Here is a 17,675-nt window from a genome sequence, read left to right as displayed (position 1 = left end):
GTTATATAATAAATTGCTAACAAGGCAATAAGTACTGTTACCCATCTTGAGAAGTTTCAAGTTTGGTAGAGTCAAAGCTAGCGTGGCTTAGTCCCATGGACGTAGATTTTTTGGACTGATAACTTCTTATTGGAGGGTAAACCGCTTCGTTACGTAACGCGTTACGGGGCCAGTGTGTTCAGCTTATAACTAATAAAAGTTTTTATTAATAATTAACATTTCCTTACAATATAATATTAATATACATAAAATTTAAGTAATAACCTAAGTCGAACACTCACTGAACGCACCCGTAAACGTCAAACATGGCCGCCCGTTGAACTGTCATGTCGTTGAATTTCATGGATTTAACATCGAAATATCGATTATACGAATCTCGCGGATATGTCGACCTATAATTATGTATTATACCTATATATATATAACGGGGCGCGGCTACTTTGGTTGTTGATTTGGATAATTAATGAATCGAGTAGTTGGGAATAATGTCTGATGGCTGATTTACTTTTAAGAGCGGGTCACCCCGAATGGAGTTGTAAGTGTCATGGCGACGCGAGCCGTTACGTTTTGACAGGCGACTCGAATGCGATGGCTGCTTGCAAACCCATTTGCTCTTAATCGAGATGAATCATTGTAATCCTTTGATACTCTTATGATTCCAATCATTATATACATTTGGGAATGCAAATGAACCGAGAAGACTGATTTTTGGATATGTTGTAAGAGGAGCGTAGAAAAGTTTAACTTAAAATTGTCGAACTCAATTTCCCTATGTGCGTTATTTTTGGCGTTAACGAGGCTGTGCGTCGTGATACGGGAATTATGATGATGCTTTTTGTTGCTTTATTAACGCTCTACAACGGTAACGGTCCTATACATTTTTAACCTACCGATGACGGTTATTTTTCAAGATGGCGCCGAACGCACATAGGAAATCCAGGTCGACAATTTCAAGTTAAACCAAGCATTTCTCGTCCTGTTTCTTGTATATATATGGACTAGTAGTGTTTGTGTTTTTTTTTTGTTTTCGTATTTATAAATGTAACTACAATAAAACAAACGAAGCCACTCTAAGTATTTATTAAAAAACTTAGTGAAATGCAATACCCGTCGCCTAAAAGTCCCTTACTTTACATAAATATTATGATAATTAGTTCTTGCAAGCACTATTACACTACGAATAAAAAATATGCACCACATAGAAGGGATTCGAATTTTTAAAGACAACAATATTTTTTACAGATAAAAGAAACGCATATGGATCCGTTACGATATACAATTAGTACGTTAGAATATTTTTAAAACTGATTGAAAAAAAAAAAATGAAAACTCAAAAAATGTATATATTTTTTTTTATTTAAAAATTGTTGTCTTCAAAAAAGTTACATAATTGCCGACACAAATGACATATCTATAACTTACAGATTAAATAAAACGTTAAATCTAAAAGACCAGTAAACATCACTAGGGACTGATCTCTTATATTTAAAAAAAAAAAACAAAACTTGAAATCTTTAAAGTTAAGGTTCCAACCGGATGATTAGAAAAAAAAAATAAACAATTCTAGTATCAATGAAAACAATTAAATCAACTTTTTTTCTACTGTTTTTTTTTAATGCATAAGGTAAGGCTGAATGGCAGTTCAGTTTTTACATTTGCTTATTATAGCTTTAAGATGTCAAAGATTTTTATGTATTGTCGTTTCTTTTTTTTAAATTTCGAATAGTTACTTCAACGCCAGTCTTTTCAACATTATACGCTTCCAGTTGAAACCTTCACAGAAATCCCATATTCGTTAATTTTGTACTTTTCTCAACAGATTGGTATCTTTTTTATTGTTATCTAAAAGTTTTTTTTTTTAATAATAATCTATCCTATTAATTATTATACATAAATAAAGTATGTACTTAACACATATATTACAGAAAAGCATAATTTATAATTACTTATTGCAACTCAGCGACGTTACGCACGTCAATTTATAAACTTCGAAGAAGTCAAAACTGGCAACACTTCGACAAAACTATGCGACGCTAAACAAAAATGGAATTTTTGACTATCACATTTACATCGAGAAAGTTTCACAAAATATAATTATTCGAACTTAATTTCGTTAAAAGCGACGTTATGTCGATCCGTGTTCAATCTTCACCCGAGAAGGTGAAAAAAAAAAAAAAAATACTGAGCTCTTTCGTTCATTTTGAGACAAACTATATTTAACTACAAGTCGTATACGTTATAAAAAAAATATGTTCTGTTAAATCGGCCCGCGATATCGCATCATAGACATCCTTTTTTTTTTTAAATCACGAATTCTCTCAACAGATTATACAGGAAATCGTGTTAAATATAAAAAACGAACTAAGTCATGTTAAGTTAGAAATTAACTGTTACATGTTTTAAAAGACTTTTTATTATAACAAAAATGTCTTTATATATATATATATATGAAATTTCATACAATTTTTACATAGACATTTTTACATAACGTGTATTCTTGTATGAAAAAAAATGTTCCACGCATCAGTGGGTACAGTTTTGAAAATTTCAGTTAACCCAATATTTATACAATGTCAAATTGGTCTTTAACGAGTCGTTATAAGGTCGATAATCCAATATTAATAGTATTCGCACGATATTGAAAGAAAGATCACTGAAAAAGGTTTAATAGAATAAAATAATCTATTCTTGTTGTTCTCGTACAAATACTACTGTCCGTACGCGTGTCTGTCCGTGCAGGCGACGTCACTGTTCGTAGTTCTTCGCCTTGCGGTCCATTTCATCGTCGGAAGACCGATTCATGGGATGATCTGTAAAAAAAAAAAATTACAACAGGCTATTCGACAATGCAAAAAATAAAGTGTCAATTATTGTAATCAGTATATATTACGAGTACATAATCAGCCTATAAATTTCCCACTGCTGGGCTAAGGCCTCCTCTCCCTATGAGGAGAAGGTATGGAGCATATTCCACTACGCTGCTCCAATGCGGGTTGGTGGAATACACATGTGGCAGAATTTCGTTGAAATTAGACACCGCCGAGCACGAGATGAATTATAAACACAAATTAAGCACATGTAAATTCAGTGGTGCTGCCTGGGTTCGAACCCGAAATCATCGGTTAAGATGCACGCGTTCTAACCACTGGGCCGTCTCGGCTCTCATATATTATGAGTATAAAGTTGAAAATAATAATTAATTTATTCAAAAATCATATTATATTATTCAAATCATTTTAGATATTCAAGTGAGCGTTATTGTAGAACTGTATTTGTGTAACTTGATAAATCAAAATCAAAATCAAAATAAACTTTATTCGAGTAGGCTTCTACGAGCACTTTTGAATCGTCATTTAACAAACTATTTAAAGCAAAGCTACCACCGGTTCGGAATGTAGATTCCACCGAGAAGAACCGGCGAGAAACTCAGTAGTTACTCTTTTTCGACATCTAAAAATACAGTCACGTTAGTTGAATACAATTATATTAGTAAAAAGTTTATTCTGTGTGTGGCAGTTCGCTTTTCTTTATTACCGACCGATGGTCCCAATGAATTCTTTACCCGGTCTTTTGCCAGCCTGCCTACCTATTCAAATGAAATAAGTTAAATTCAAAATCGTCCCGTACCGTGCTGCATCTTCGGTACGAGTACGACGTTCCCATCAGCAGCCTGCTGCAGTGAGTACTGGTTCGACGACAACGGCCTGCCTTCGGGGTCGCGTAGGTTCTGTAAACATATACAAATATATTACGATAAATATATCTTATATATTAATGGCGTGAGCTGATTTTTGTCCCAGTGATCATGGGACGATAGCTGGATAAAAAATTGGTTACGGTCTCATTTTGAAGAGCCTTAGCCGTAGACGTGCAGACAAATTAAAGAGGATTCTCGGTTGTGATTTACTAAATTGTTACGATTTAACAAAGAATTAATTTTAGAGAGAGGACGGTTAGAGAGCGGTCCTACGGCTCTACGAGAAAAAAAAATTAAAGACGTAAACAAAATTAAAGTAAATTGTTATCGTCCAACAAGCGTTAACTCCACGCTTTTTTATCATCGATATAATCTTGTATCGAATAATGTGCCTTCTTTACCAATGGATTTTTTTACAAATGATTTGAATCTATGAAACGGCAAATTTAAAATGTCTGTATACAAGATGAAGTTGCTCGCTAAACCGACAATAGTTTCAGGTCGCTCGAAATAGACAATTTCACACCTTATCTTAGCCTTATCTTATTCTTATGTTTAATCGAAGGTATTTTCGTGTTTATACAATGTTTGTTACAATTTTTACAAACATAATATTCCATAATTACAAATATCCCCAAATCTAGTCTATCTAACTAGTTAGGCGTCGCAAATCGTGGCATTAATGTCCCCAAATCTAGTTAGGCGTCTCAAATCGTGGCATCAATGTCCCCAAAATCTAGTTACGTATCTCAAGTTAGATCATTGGAAGTCCCCGAAGTTGATAAACTGGATCACAATTCGCAAATATAGCTACGTAACTAAAAACTAATGATTAAATATTTTAAACTATAACAAACCTGGAACACGTGTCTGTAGAGTGCAGCGAACCTCTCCTTGATCCTCTGCCTCTCGGCCAGTAGAGTATTATGATCCCTCTGAGTCCTCGCCTTCCTGTCCCTCACGGTGCGCACCTCGTCTGCCAGCGATGTTATCTGGTCGAGCTTACGTTTACGGCAGTTCTGTGCTGCCACCTGGTGATCGACAATAAAATATTTAACTGAGTTTTGAGCAGTGAATTATTAATATAGTTTTTCGGCTTGATAAAGTTATTGGATAGTCTGCAAACTCTCTTGGAAATACTAAAGCCCTTGAGCCTGTAGTTACACTGGCACACTCACCCCTCAAAGCAGAACATATAAATACTAAATATTGGCTCGTACGAAGCTGAGGGAACATCATCACGATTATATATATCTTTTCAATTAAATATCTCACCTTGTTTTTTCCTCGCCTCCGTATGTCCCTTATAAGAGATAGCTGAGCCTCGCTCAAGTCGTGCTTCGAGAGGCGTTCGTTGAACTCGTCCATTGGTAAGTTGATTATATCGTGAACTTCAAGAGGTATACCTGGGACAGACAGATATAAATTTACAGTGTTATTATACAAGCTTAAAAACTATGTTAGTGGATACATAAGGGGCCAGTCAGTTTATTACGTAAGACGATTTAGGGGGGAGGGGGCTCGACCATGTCTTATGTTTTCTTACAATGGGGTGGGAAGGAGTCTCGATAGTTCTTACGTAAGATAAAAAAAATGAGCAAAGTTAAAATTATTTGAAAAAGGTTCGATCCGCATCCGAGCGAACTTCGACAGTTCGCTCGGATGCGTATAGGTATAAAACAATATTTACATTTCCATGGCAACGGGCGCGGACGGGCCAAAAAAAAAGATTAGCACCTTTTAAATTTAATTTTTTAATTTTTTTTTTTTACGTAATAAATATTAAACAAGTTAGAGTTAAAAGTAGGGGTCGGCCTATTCTTATTTTTCTTATAAAAGGGGGTAAAAAACAAGCGAAAATAGTCTTACGTAACAAATGAATGTCCCCTAAGGGGTCGAAAACAACCAGTTGATACATGAAGTTGCCCCCAATTTTTAACAAATGGCTTATCCAATTTCCGCATCAACGTATTCAGGATACCGTTAGAAACTCAGCGCATCCTGGCCATTGTAACCGCTCCTTCTTATAACGTATAGAAGTAATCCCCACGGACATCAGCAAACACCAATTCGATAAATTTAAAATTTAACATTTCGCATTTGTTTCTTTTGGTTCAAAGTAAAACATCGAATAAACATTTTGATATGCATGTGCGTTTTTCGTACGAATGTGTCTCTGGACATGTGCATATGTGTACATGTCACGATCACTTACCGAGGGCCTTTGCTCGTTTCTCGTCTCTACTCAGGTGGCCCGCAATGCTCCCTCCGTCGGACGTACTCCCATCCGTGAGACGACGAACTATAAACAATTTATCGTGGTGTTATTTTATGTGTTCAATCTCTAAATATATAAGCGAAATACCTCACACTGATTAATCACGAAATCTCAGAAACTATAACACTTGCAAACTTGAAATACGGCAGGTGGGCTCCTTATAGGGTGTAGACATCCGCCAAGAACTGATTTTAGGATACTCCACCACCTAGAGGGTAAAATGGGGCTTGGAATTTTGTATGGAAGTCTGTTTTTGAAGAAAGAGACTTGTAATTTAAAATGACGCTCTCGGTGTGCAGGTGTACTTATAATGTATCTTTGGAAACCAACAACCTTTTGGGGGTCAAAACACGGGATGGTTGTTTGTAAAATGCACAAGAACTCTAACGATTTGTTGTATTATCAATAAGTTCAGATGTAACAAGGCAAATCTAATTACTTTTCTCAAATCAATTAATCTAGTATCTTAAATAGTCGAATCAAATTATGCCACAAAGTGTTGGATCAGATGTCCCCAAATCTAGTTGTGTCACAAAGTGTTGGATCAGATGTCCCCAAATCTAGTTGTGTCACAAAGTGTTGGATCAAATGTTGCCAAATCTAGTCGTGCCACAAATAATTGCTTCAAATGTCTCTAAATCTAGTTGGGTCTAAAATTTTTGGATCGAATGTTTCTAAATTTAGTTATATCTTAACTGTTAACTCAAATATCCCCAAAGTCAAGATAGTGGAACATATACATCTTAACCAAAGACCTCATTTCGTTGACTTCATTTGGTTATATTTCTCATAATCAGCGATCAAGGATAACATCGTAAGGAAACCTGCCCATCGAATAACAGTTGCATAAACATTATCCGCCAAATTGCACGACGTAGACATATACATACCAAAATTTATTCAAACATTCAACTGCCTACGTCATTAATTTAATAAAATCCACAGATACGAAATGTTAAAAAACAAAAGCCAATCGAAGATAAGGAATTATATAACCACACTAACTCGCGGTCGGAGGCCTATGATGGGACGAAATCAGATTATTGTCAAGTGTACCAGGAGACCAGCTGCCAGGAGCTCTGTCAAGATCGCATCGACTAAAGACAATGGTGCCAACCTCGTTTGTCTCGCGTCGGCTGCCGCTGTTCGGCGGCGGGCAGCGGCGCGCTGTACGTGTGGTTGTGCCTCACCCGGTCGCCGGAAGCGAAGCCGAAGCGAGTCGGACTCGGTATAGTGCTCTGGGGGAGAGACAGACCATTGTTATTCGCATCAACCCCCACTGGATTCCCACTCGCTTAATCTTGTGTCGTGTTCAAAATCTTCTCATCTTCCACAAGCTCCAAATCTTCGGACCAATAGTACTATATCGAATTATAGCCGATTAGCAAGATACAGGAATACGTGGAAATCTTCAGAGGAGGCCTTTGTCGACAGACGAGCTGATCAATTTAGTTTTTAGCAAGTAAGCATGTATCAATTTACTGTAAAAAGAAGCCGCAATAAAGGATATTTTATTTTATTAATTTTATTACTATATCGAAAAGGCTATAACTCAATGGGCTATAGGGGCTGATCAAATATTAAAGTATATTATTTTAAATCAACTCACTTGTAGCAACGCGTGACTCGTGTGCGGCGTGTTCAAGTCGAGCGCCGGCTGGAGGGTGGTCACGTGCGGCGGCGGCAGCTGGTGGCGAGGGGGGTACTCCACTGAGGAATTTGAGGAAAGTTGTGTAAAACATTTTGTCTTCCTACAAATTATTTTGACAAATTTTACAAACATAGATAGATACTATCTTCTGTAAAGCCTAAACGAAAAAAAAGTACTGAACCGATATAGATAAAACTTAATCAGAAGACGCAGCGGGTTTCGGAGAAGGCACTTGTATAATATATTATATATATAAGTTACTTCAGGTTCCAAGTTTTAAATTTAGACCATTGACGTTACAGACGACAGTTTTGATTCCTTATTTTTATATATTTAGGATAATGGTATGTTTTCGACGTATGACGTAATTCCCTTGTCGTGTCAACGTGTGTATCGTTAAGTTAGCTTTTTCTGTATGGCATTGGTCGGCGGACGAGCGTATGGGCCACCTGATGGTAAGTGATCACCACCGCCCATAGACAAAGGGGCTGTAAGAAATATTAACCATTCCTTTCATCACCTAAGCGCCACCAACCTTGGGAACTAAGATGCTATGTCCCTTGGGCCTGTGATTACACTGGCTTCCTCACCATTCCAACCGGAACACAACAATATAGAGTACTGTTACTTGGCGGTGGAATATCTGATGAGTGGGTGGTACCCACCCAGACGGGCACACAAAGCCCTTCCACCAAATAAAGTGTAACGAACTACTATCCTTCTCTTAAACAAATAATATCAGCCATCCCTTGGCTCTGTTCCTTAAACGCGTGTCCAACTAAACGCTCCCTGAACAGAAGGTGTCTTCGAAGTTAAGAGCCCGGATTTCGAGGTAACAAATCCCGTTTTTATTTATCTCAATATAAACATAAACTCTTATTTCTCGCGCGTGCAAACATAAATAATTTAGACTATTAGTTTGTTTGACGATGACTTAATTCCAAAAGACCTCCTCCTCCTCTCTAAACAATCACTTCAACGATCCGATGGATCAATATGACACGAGGGTAAAAAGTTTAAAAAGCCCGAGCTTAGAAAAATGTGTCACGAAACATGTACATGTTATGAAACTCACCGTTATGCATGTGCATGTTATCGTGGTACGTTTGTTCGCATTCGTATTTCACGACGCCCGGTGGTCGAGCGGGTAACAGCGGTTCGAGGGGAGCGGGTGCTTGTTCCTGTGATATAAATTATAACGAAAATGTTATATAGCTTTGGAAATATCTGAAGAGCCAGGCTAACTGCCTTTAAAGTTGCAACTAAAATTATCAGTATTAATATTAATAAAAATTGTTTTTTATTTTTATCCATTTTTTTTTGGTGACTGTACAAATTTATTAATATATTGTACAGTCAACAAAAAAAAACAAATTTCTGAAAAACCTTTGTTAATTTATATCCACAATGGAAAAATACTAAAGATTATATAGAATATTAAAGCGTTTATAGAATTGTAGACATAAAGAATCTGTATAATGATTAACAGAGACGATGAATTAAAAAAAAAAAAAGTACTAAATACCTGAAAACATCTTTTCCCGAACATGTGATGTTTCTTTTGGGGCGCGTGCGAAGTTCTATCTCTGCCATACGCCCCTTCGTAGGGTCGGAACTTGGAGCTAGAAGCAAAGAGCTCAATAAATTCAAAATCGAAAATCACGACGATGTGATGACGTTCTCGAGGGAGACCAGCCGACTACGCGGGACATGTTAGTGCATGAGTGTGTGCAAACAGCTGCTCTGTATAGCGTCACTCTCAAATCCGACACCACCGGAAATAGTTCAGGATTTACGTTTTCCGAGGCTTAGGAGTGTACACATCTCCGGCTTCCAAAACACCGGGCCGTTACTGAGAATTTTTCCGACGGAAAAACCCAATTAGTCTTTATCAGCCCGACCTGGAGTTTGGAATCTCGGGACCTTGGAATCTGTAGCCTTATCTAGCTAGAGCTTTCAAAAATATTACGATACAATATAAGTGAAGGCAGATACGAGAAACTGTACTGGTATCTGACACTGTGCGATAAGCTCCTGATTGGGGCAGGTGGGTTAGGGTTTTGATTGGGTACCCCCCAACGCTTTGTGCAGGTCTATGGGTCATTTATCCACCTCCAAACGGCAATACTTAGATTAGTTTTCCGTCTAGTTTAATCGGAGCTTAGTTCCCAATAACATTTCTTACAGCAGTCTATGGTCGGTGGTGACCTCTTATCATCAGTCTGCCGATCTATTTTTATTAAACAACAATCTTACCTATGGAACTCCTGCGCTGAATCGCTTCCATCGCACCATTCCCCGTCCGAGAGAGACGGTACCCTCTCCGATCCCATCGAGGACACCGCGCTATCGGATGCTGAATCCCGTTCTGTTAAAGAATTCAGATGTTTCTTAAACATTGGTAAAACTATGAGTCTTAATAAAGAATCTTAGGACTATTATTATGTTGACTGTATGTATATATATTTGAAGGCGCATGGTGCGCCATCTTGTTTATTCATACTGGTTGGAAAGGAGTGTCAATGGGAGTTGAACGGCGCTCTAGTGAAGCGTCGCGTCGATGGCAGCGCGGCGGCCATCTTGGATCGACAGTTACATTCAAGATTTCCCGCGCACCGCGTATGCGACGAATCGCTAATTTCCGACATTATCTTTATTCTTTTGTAATAAATTCAGTTATTTATATGTGTTTGTGTGTATTATATTTTAACGATATTTATGCCTACCGTGACATTATCCGTGACATTGATTTGTTCAATTAAAAACCTATTGAATTTGTGAACAATAATTTGAATATACGCTCGCTTAACTTGAACAATCCTGGTATTGGCAATAAAATTTTATATATATAACGGGGCGCGGTTACTTTGGTCGTTGATTTGGATAATTGATGAATCTAGTAGATGGCAATAATGTCTGATGGCTGATTTACTTTTAAGAGCGGGTCACCCCGAATGGAGTTGTAAGTGTCATGGCGACGCGAGCCGTTATGATTTGACAGGCGATTCGAATGCGATGGCTGCTTGCAAACCCATTCGCTCTTAATCGAGATGAATCATTGTAATCCTTTGATATTTGTGGTGTACGATTATTGAATCAATTAATACAGTGATCAGACGATATTAAATACGTTTAATTTTGTGAATATCTCCAATTCACGCCCACATAGTCTTCCAAATGTCGAATCGATCCCCGAACCCAACTGTTATATATAATAGGGCAGAGGTCCCTATGAGTGGTAGACTTACCATTATTCATTGGCATATGAGTTTGATTATGCGTTACATGTCCAGCCGAAGCGCCGTCCAACATGCGCATGGTGTACATGCCTGAAACAAAAAATCGTACACGTTACACGACATTCGTATCGAATATAAATTAAGCTATTCTTTCTCGTAAAAAGTAAAATGGTTACTGTTGGTTATCCCTAATAGATAGACTTGTACCATCGCGGACTTTTTTATAGACCTTTTTAAGGTGTACAATACTGTAGTACATTATTTTGATCTATCTCGTAGTGTTCAACCAGCGTTTGCAATGTAACCGCAAAAAAATGTGTTTATTTACGACATCAAATTAGAAACCTCTAAAATTATCATTTATTATACATATAAACCTTCCTCTTGAATCACTCTATCCATTAAAAAAAACCGCATCAAAATCCGTTGAGTTGTTTTAAAGATCTAAGCATACACAGGGACAGACATACAGAGGGAAACGAGTTTGTTTTATACTATGCACTGACATATAAGACACCATTCACTTCTAGGTGGCTCATTTGCCAGTCTGCCTACACAATCAAAATGTAAAAAATAACCATCGTATTAAACTCTCCTGCCAACTCCTAATGCTTGGAGAAATAATCACCATTACCTTGGGAGGCCGAGCCGAGATGGCCCAGTGGTTAGAACGCGTGCATCTTAATCGATGATTTCGGGTTTAAACCCAGGCAGGCACCACTGAATTTTCATGTGCTTAATTTGTGTTTATAATTCATCTCGTGCTCGGCGGTGAAGGAAAACATCGTGAGGAAACCTGCATGTGTCTAATTTCAACGAAATTCTGCCACATGTGTATTCCACCAACCCGCATTGGAGCAGCGTGGAGGAATATACTCCATATCTTCTCCTCAAAAGGGAGAGGAGGCCTTAGCCCAGCAGTGGGAAATTTACAGGCTGTTTATGTTATGTTATGTACCTTGGTAGGACCGAATACATAGCATATTAATTATTTACATATAACATTTTATGTTAACGTTATAAATATAAACGAACGATAACATCACACGAAGAAAGTTATCTATTTGAAAAGATAAGATATTATAATATATTTCGTATCTCTAAGCTGTTTCATTGGTCAATCGTTTCATTCGTCTGTGGGTTAATGACTGAGGCGCGATGAAAAAAACATGCGACATAGAATAAAAAGACATTACTTCTAAGATTTCTTTTTGTATGATAATAATTAGCATTATAATTTCAAGCGTGATTTTTACACAAATATTGTTTTATGTACTCGGTACCGGTAGGTACTTTTAGAAATGCCCGCCTGTTTATATTAAAATTATGAATTTGAAAAATGAACTTGTTGTTCTAGCTCTTTTTTTAATTATAATACTAAAGATAACATTTTTTTTTTGGGCTTTTATTTGTGCCGAGAGGGCACAGATTATGTCACGTGCGACGGAGAAGACACGGCGGAGGTTTAACGGTACGGTCGAGAGGACAGGCTTAATTTAATTACCTCATACCATGCAACATTCTTGGAAACTAGCTCTAACTCTAGCGACGCGCGCTCATTGGTCAAACCGAACAGCGTTACACACTTCCGTCCCTTTCGCGGAATCACTCGCATGCATTGCGGGAAGCGGGCGGAAAGAAACACGACGGGAAGAAAAAGGTTTGACAAACAGAAGTGAAAAAATAATAATCTTGTTTTAACTTTTTTTGTGGAATAAACAGGCGAACGGGTAAAAATGCCTGGCCTCACATCTCCAATGCGCCACTAACCTTGGGAATTAAGTTATTATGTCCCTTGTGCCTGTTACACTAGCTCACTCGTCCTTCATATCGAAACACAACAATATAAAATATTTATGCTTGGCGCTACAACATATGATTCCAACTTCCAATGAATTCGTACGTCAATTCAATGTCAAAAGTTGTTTATTTGACTTAAATCTTCTAGTCGTTGGAATATGCTAAAGATTATTTATTTATTTATTTATTAAGGACCGTCAGCAGTCACGTATACGTTCAAATGTTATACACACAAGTATATATTTTTTTATAAAATAATTTTATAATACTAAAATACTAGAGATTAACTACATTTAATTTAAAAAATTGAAGCAATAAATATTATAATCAACAAGTTCAGTAATATAATTGATCACGTTAATAACGTAAAACAAACTAAATTCAATAAAAAGTTATGACAATTAATATACAGTAATAACTAAAAAAATTGAATTAATTAATAAATTGAATATTAAATTAAATAATTAAAAATTATTAACATATACTATCTGCACTTGACGGTATGTTGGATTATAATATCGATGGAATGATGCAGACATAATATTATACAGCCTATTCCAATGGAAGTAGGAAAAAAGATAAACAAACCTCAGATTAACGTATTCCATGAGATTTGCTAATAAGCTCAGCTATAAACACTACTAAGAGTTTACGATTAACATATCTCTATTTATAACACAACACTGTTACACTTAACTACTTATATCCACTTTAATTTTACTTCCAAAGTTCCGATAACAGTTTCGTCGCCGTTCAAACGTCAATCGCAAATCCATAGTGAATATCATAGACTAATCGAGCTCTCGACCAATGATGTCGCATCAATTCGCTGTCAAATGTTGTTTATTTGGCTTTTTTCCTGTTATGGTCGGAATAGAGTATGCGAAAGAACGAAAACAACCCCCAACCCTTCATAACAACCGTCGTTCGTCACGAGAGATACAAATGAATATGAATTCGTTAAAAAAAAAATGTATGCAATGGAACTATAAGACCGAATACGGTCGCGCCTTTATCCTCTAAAACCGCAGAGATAAAATAAAGATAAAAAAAAAAATACGTATCATCGTGACGACGATGAATTATATACTTAAAACTGTCGCGTAATGTTTATTTGAGCGAGTCTTATTAATGTTATTACGGGACAAGCGAATAATTGTTATTGATAATAACACGCTAATCATGAGCATTACATACATTAGTAGCCTGTAATCTTCCCACCGCTGGGCTAAGGCCTCCTCTCCCTTTGAGAAGGTTTGGAGCATATGCGGGTTGGTCCACACATGTGGCAGAATTTCGTTGAAATTAGACACATGCAGACTTCCTCACGATGTTTTCCTTCACCGTCGAGCACGAGATGAATTATAAACACAAATTAAGCACATGAAAATTCAGTGGTGCTTGCCTGGGTTTGAACCCGAAATCATCGGTTAAGATGCACGCGTTCTAACCACCAACTGACACAGAACTGGCACAGAACTGTTTGTAGTGGATACTATAGCAAAGATATTAGTAGAACTCACGGAATTAAATCTAAGATTTGTCTATAAACTCCTACTGCCATTGAAATAGACTAAATCTTTGTTGTTAATACTATTTCCGCTGAGTTCGTGTTGCTATAATTAAATTCATTTTTCGGGTACATTTTGGGGAACTCCCCTGTTCAAATACCATATGAAAATTAAAAACAAACAATGTTCCCCTATAACTTACCATCATAGAATTTGTAGTATGTATTAATAAAATCCGCATCGTGACGAAATACTGGACTGAAATACGTTGGAAACGTGAAAAAGCTCCTGTACGGATAATGGATGATCGATATTTCCATTTTTAAATCCGTTTATATCCTTCGAATCTTTAAATATTTTTTATTTCAGTATATTTAATATTTATCTTAGAACTTTCTTTTATCTGTGCGTCGCAATATTTTTCATAAAAAAAAAAAATATTTGACAGGTCAGATATATTTTTATTTATTATCTGCGCTATTTCGAATCTGCGACGACCTTTGACAGTTTCGTTCGGAAATTTCTCTGACGTTTTCGCAAACAGTCGTAAAAGCAGATCAAACAATGTTATCCTTCATTTAATTCCATATTAAACAAACCATCTTTGTTGGCTTTGACTTAGTACTAAAATAGACACAAAGGCTCGTATCTCATATACGTCCGAAGTTTTCTCGATATTTAAACGACCATAGGCAAAAGTTGTATCTTTTCAGCACGAAAACGGAGACCTTCGTCAACGAGTCGCAGGATATCTTCGGACGTCGCAAAGCACAGCAAAAAGTACATAAACATAAACAACTGTCGCTGTTGTGCACCTTTCTACTCTTCGTGGTGCGTTTCAGAAAGTATGTCATATGTAGGCCTTTGTTATACTTCAACACAAAACTTTAAAAAAAAAAAGTTTTGACACCGAAAGTTTTTAATCGAAAACAGAATATATAACTTTTTTTCAACTTTAAAATGTCACAATTTAGACTACTACGTAGTTATTAAAATATATATATGAATAAAACAAATATAATTCTTTATAGTGCGCACTTTGTTATAACGTAATCACTTAACGATGTTATTCTTCTTAACGAACAATCTGTAAACGTACGAGAATATTCCCATCTTGATAAAACGCAATTTTTAAATAAACAAATTCATATAATTCTTCAGTATCGACGATATAACGAAACTCTGTATAAATTTTATTATTGAACTTAGACCGAACTGGGCACTATAAAAGACTCACGACACTATAAAAAACCTTTTTTTTTTTCTTTTATTCTTCGAATGACAGTTCCGTTGCGCGCGAAAACGATTAATGACGCAAATTATCGCGAGATCTCATAACGAACGTTTAAAGTAAACAAACGCAATCAAATTATTTGCACAGAAACAATAAAGATCCGAACGTCTGATTAATCATTTTGATAATTTCTTGTAAACGAACCGAGGCGTCCATTTTAGTAGGATTTATTTTCGTGACTGATTTTTCGTGGCATAGCGTGGGTCAATCGAACGGTATGTTCATGATAAGAAACACATAGGCGATAATTTCATTCAGTCGTTCGGAATTATCTTGAACGATAAAGATAAAAATACAAATGATGTAATCATTTAAATTCAAATATTTGTTTTGACCTTTGCATAGAAAGCCTAATAAAAAATAAAACGGCGTCTTAGGACGCCCGACAGAACTGATAACTTAAACTTAAGTAAATCTATGTTGAAACTTACGACTAATACTTAAATTTTATGTATATTAACACGATAATATAAGGAAATTTTATTTATTAATGAAATCTTCAATTGATATATTTATAAAATTAATTTTATTCTTAGTTACAATTCTTGAATACGTACATTATCGAATTTTGTGTGTGTAGATTATTAGTATCATTATTGCCTGCCTACTGCCGTGTGCATAAGAGAAAGGGAAACCAGACAGACTGGCGCCGTAACGCGTTACGTAACGAAGCGGTTTACCCTAACATTTTGAAGTGACAAATCAAAATGTTAGCTAGAAAATTTTATTTACGTCTAGGCAGGACATATAAAAAAAATATTGTTGTTTACTAAAATTCTCAGTACTTGAAATGGTGGTAAAGAGTAACTACTGAGTTTCTTGGCGGTTCGTCTCGATATAATCTACTCCAAATTTTAATGATGTTTTAATGGTTTATTAAACATACCTTCATTCATCGCCATGTCCATAAGCTGCAGGTCTTCATCGTTCAGAATGGACTGGAGAAACCCGTCTTGATTCGGAGGCATTTCCGACGTTGAATTCTGTGAAATAAAAAATATACATAGAACTCCAACGGTCCATAACTATCGTTATTATAACAAATGATATTCACTTACGTGGAAATTTCCAGATTTAAAATAAAACGAGTTGTGTCGCCTTACACTCGGTTGGACGCTATTTTGTATAAAACAACAGACGCAATTAAACTTGGTGGGAGGGCTTTGTGCAAGTCCGTCTGGGTGGGTACCACCCACTCATCAGATATTCTACCGCCAAATAACAGTACTCAGTATTGTTGTGTTCCGGTTTGAAGTGTGAGCCAGTGTAACTACAGGCACAGGGGACGTAACATATTAGTTCCCAAGGTTGGTGGCGCATTGGTGATGTAAGGAATGGTTAATATTTCTTTCAACGCTATTGTCTATGGGCGGCGGTGACCACTTACCATCAGGTGGCCCATATGCTCGTCCGCCAACCAATGCCATAAAAAGAAACAACAAAAATAAATTTAATTAACAAAATTATGTACGTGGTGGTAGGAATTTGTGCAAGACCCTCTGTGTACCACCCACTCATCATGTGTTCCACCACCAAACAGCAATGCTCAGCATTGTCGTGTTGAAAACTGACTCAGCTAACTACAGGCACAAGATACATAACACCTTATCTCTAACGTTGTTGGCGCATTCGTGTTGGAAATTTAATTTCTTACAGCGCCATTGTCAACTCAAACCGAGACCTTTGCCATTATCTATCGATCTCTCGTAATCCGAAATATATAATCCAACACTCCCATGAAGATTAGACTCAATCATAGAATACAATATGACTAGAAACGGACCAGTTTTTTCGTTCCAAAGACAGTCTGGAAACTCGCAACTGAACGAAGTATTCTCTTCAGTGGAAAAAGTCCGTACGACTGTTGCGTCAGATTACCTATAATAGTGTGATCATAAAGAGTGCGTCTGTAGTTGTATGTGCGTGTGTGTGTGTGTGTACAAAAAGATATGCTTTCCAGTTGAGAAGTCCATGAGCATTGTCATTTTAGTACAAAAGTGAAGGAGTTATCGTTGAGTCGATTATTACGTAATGTTTTACCTGATAGTACAGAGGGTCGTGCTGTTGGTGGTGAGCCGATTCGACCTTGTAAGCGCCATCCAGCGGCGGCGGTGCGCCTAAGATAAAAACAAGAAATTCATAACAACTGTTCCACTTTGTAAACAAATTGCTCCATCGAAACTTAGTATAGTTCATAGTACCAAT

The 17,675-nt window shown here is 36.7% G+C and overlaps 1 protein-coding gene across 5 annotated transcripts in view; it reads right to left on the bottom strand.

Annotated features, from left to right (window-relative positions):
- Positions 1-1,064: 1,064 nt before the first annotated feature.
- LOC113394099 (segmentation protein cap'n'collar-like) overlaps positions 1,065-17,675 on the bottom strand; it is a 120,458-nt gene continuing 103,847 nt past the window's right edge. For 4 of the 5 annotated variants that reach the window (XM_064220134.1, XM_064220131.1, XM_064220130.1 and 1 more), the window contains 13 exons: positions 17,511-17,587; positions 16,357-16,453; positions 10,875-10,955; positions 9,883-9,994; positions 9,152-9,248; positions 8,702-8,807; positions 7,585-7,685; positions 7,093-7,213; positions 5,913-5,999; positions 4,973-5,103; positions 4,555-4,728; positions 3,628-3,727; positions 1,065-2,810 (listed from right to left, as the gene is read on the bottom strand). In XM_064220134.1, the coding sequence (XP_064076204.1) occupies positions 2,746-2,810; positions 3,628-3,727; positions 4,555-4,728; positions 4,973-5,103; positions 5,913-5,999; positions 7,093-7,213; positions 7,585-7,685; positions 8,702-8,807; positions 9,152-9,248; positions 9,883-9,994; positions 10,875-10,955; positions 16,357-16,453; positions 17,511-17,587 (1,349 nt within the window). In that variant the 3' untranslated portion in view covers positions 1,065-2,745. The remainder of the gene's footprint in view (positions 2,811-3,627; positions 3,728-4,554; positions 4,729-4,972; positions 5,104-5,912; positions 6,000-7,092; positions 7,214-7,584; positions 7,686-8,701; positions 8,808-9,151; positions 9,249-9,882; positions 9,995-10,874; positions 10,956-16,356; positions 16,454-17,510; positions 17,588-17,675) is intronic. The other variant, XM_064220133.1, reaches the window with a different exon arrangement.

The sequence above is a fragment of the Vanessa tameamea genome, chromosome 31 (genome assembly GCF_037043105.1).
Source record: "Vanessa tameamea isolate UH-Manoa-2023 chromosome 31, ilVanTame1 primary haplotype, whole genome shotgun sequence".
Classification (NCBI taxonomy): Eukaryota; Metazoa; Arthropoda; class Insecta; order Lepidoptera; family Nymphalidae; genus Vanessa; species Vanessa tameamea.
Note: the sequence above shows the minus strand (reverse complement) of the source record. Positions and strands in the feature narration are given on the sequence as shown.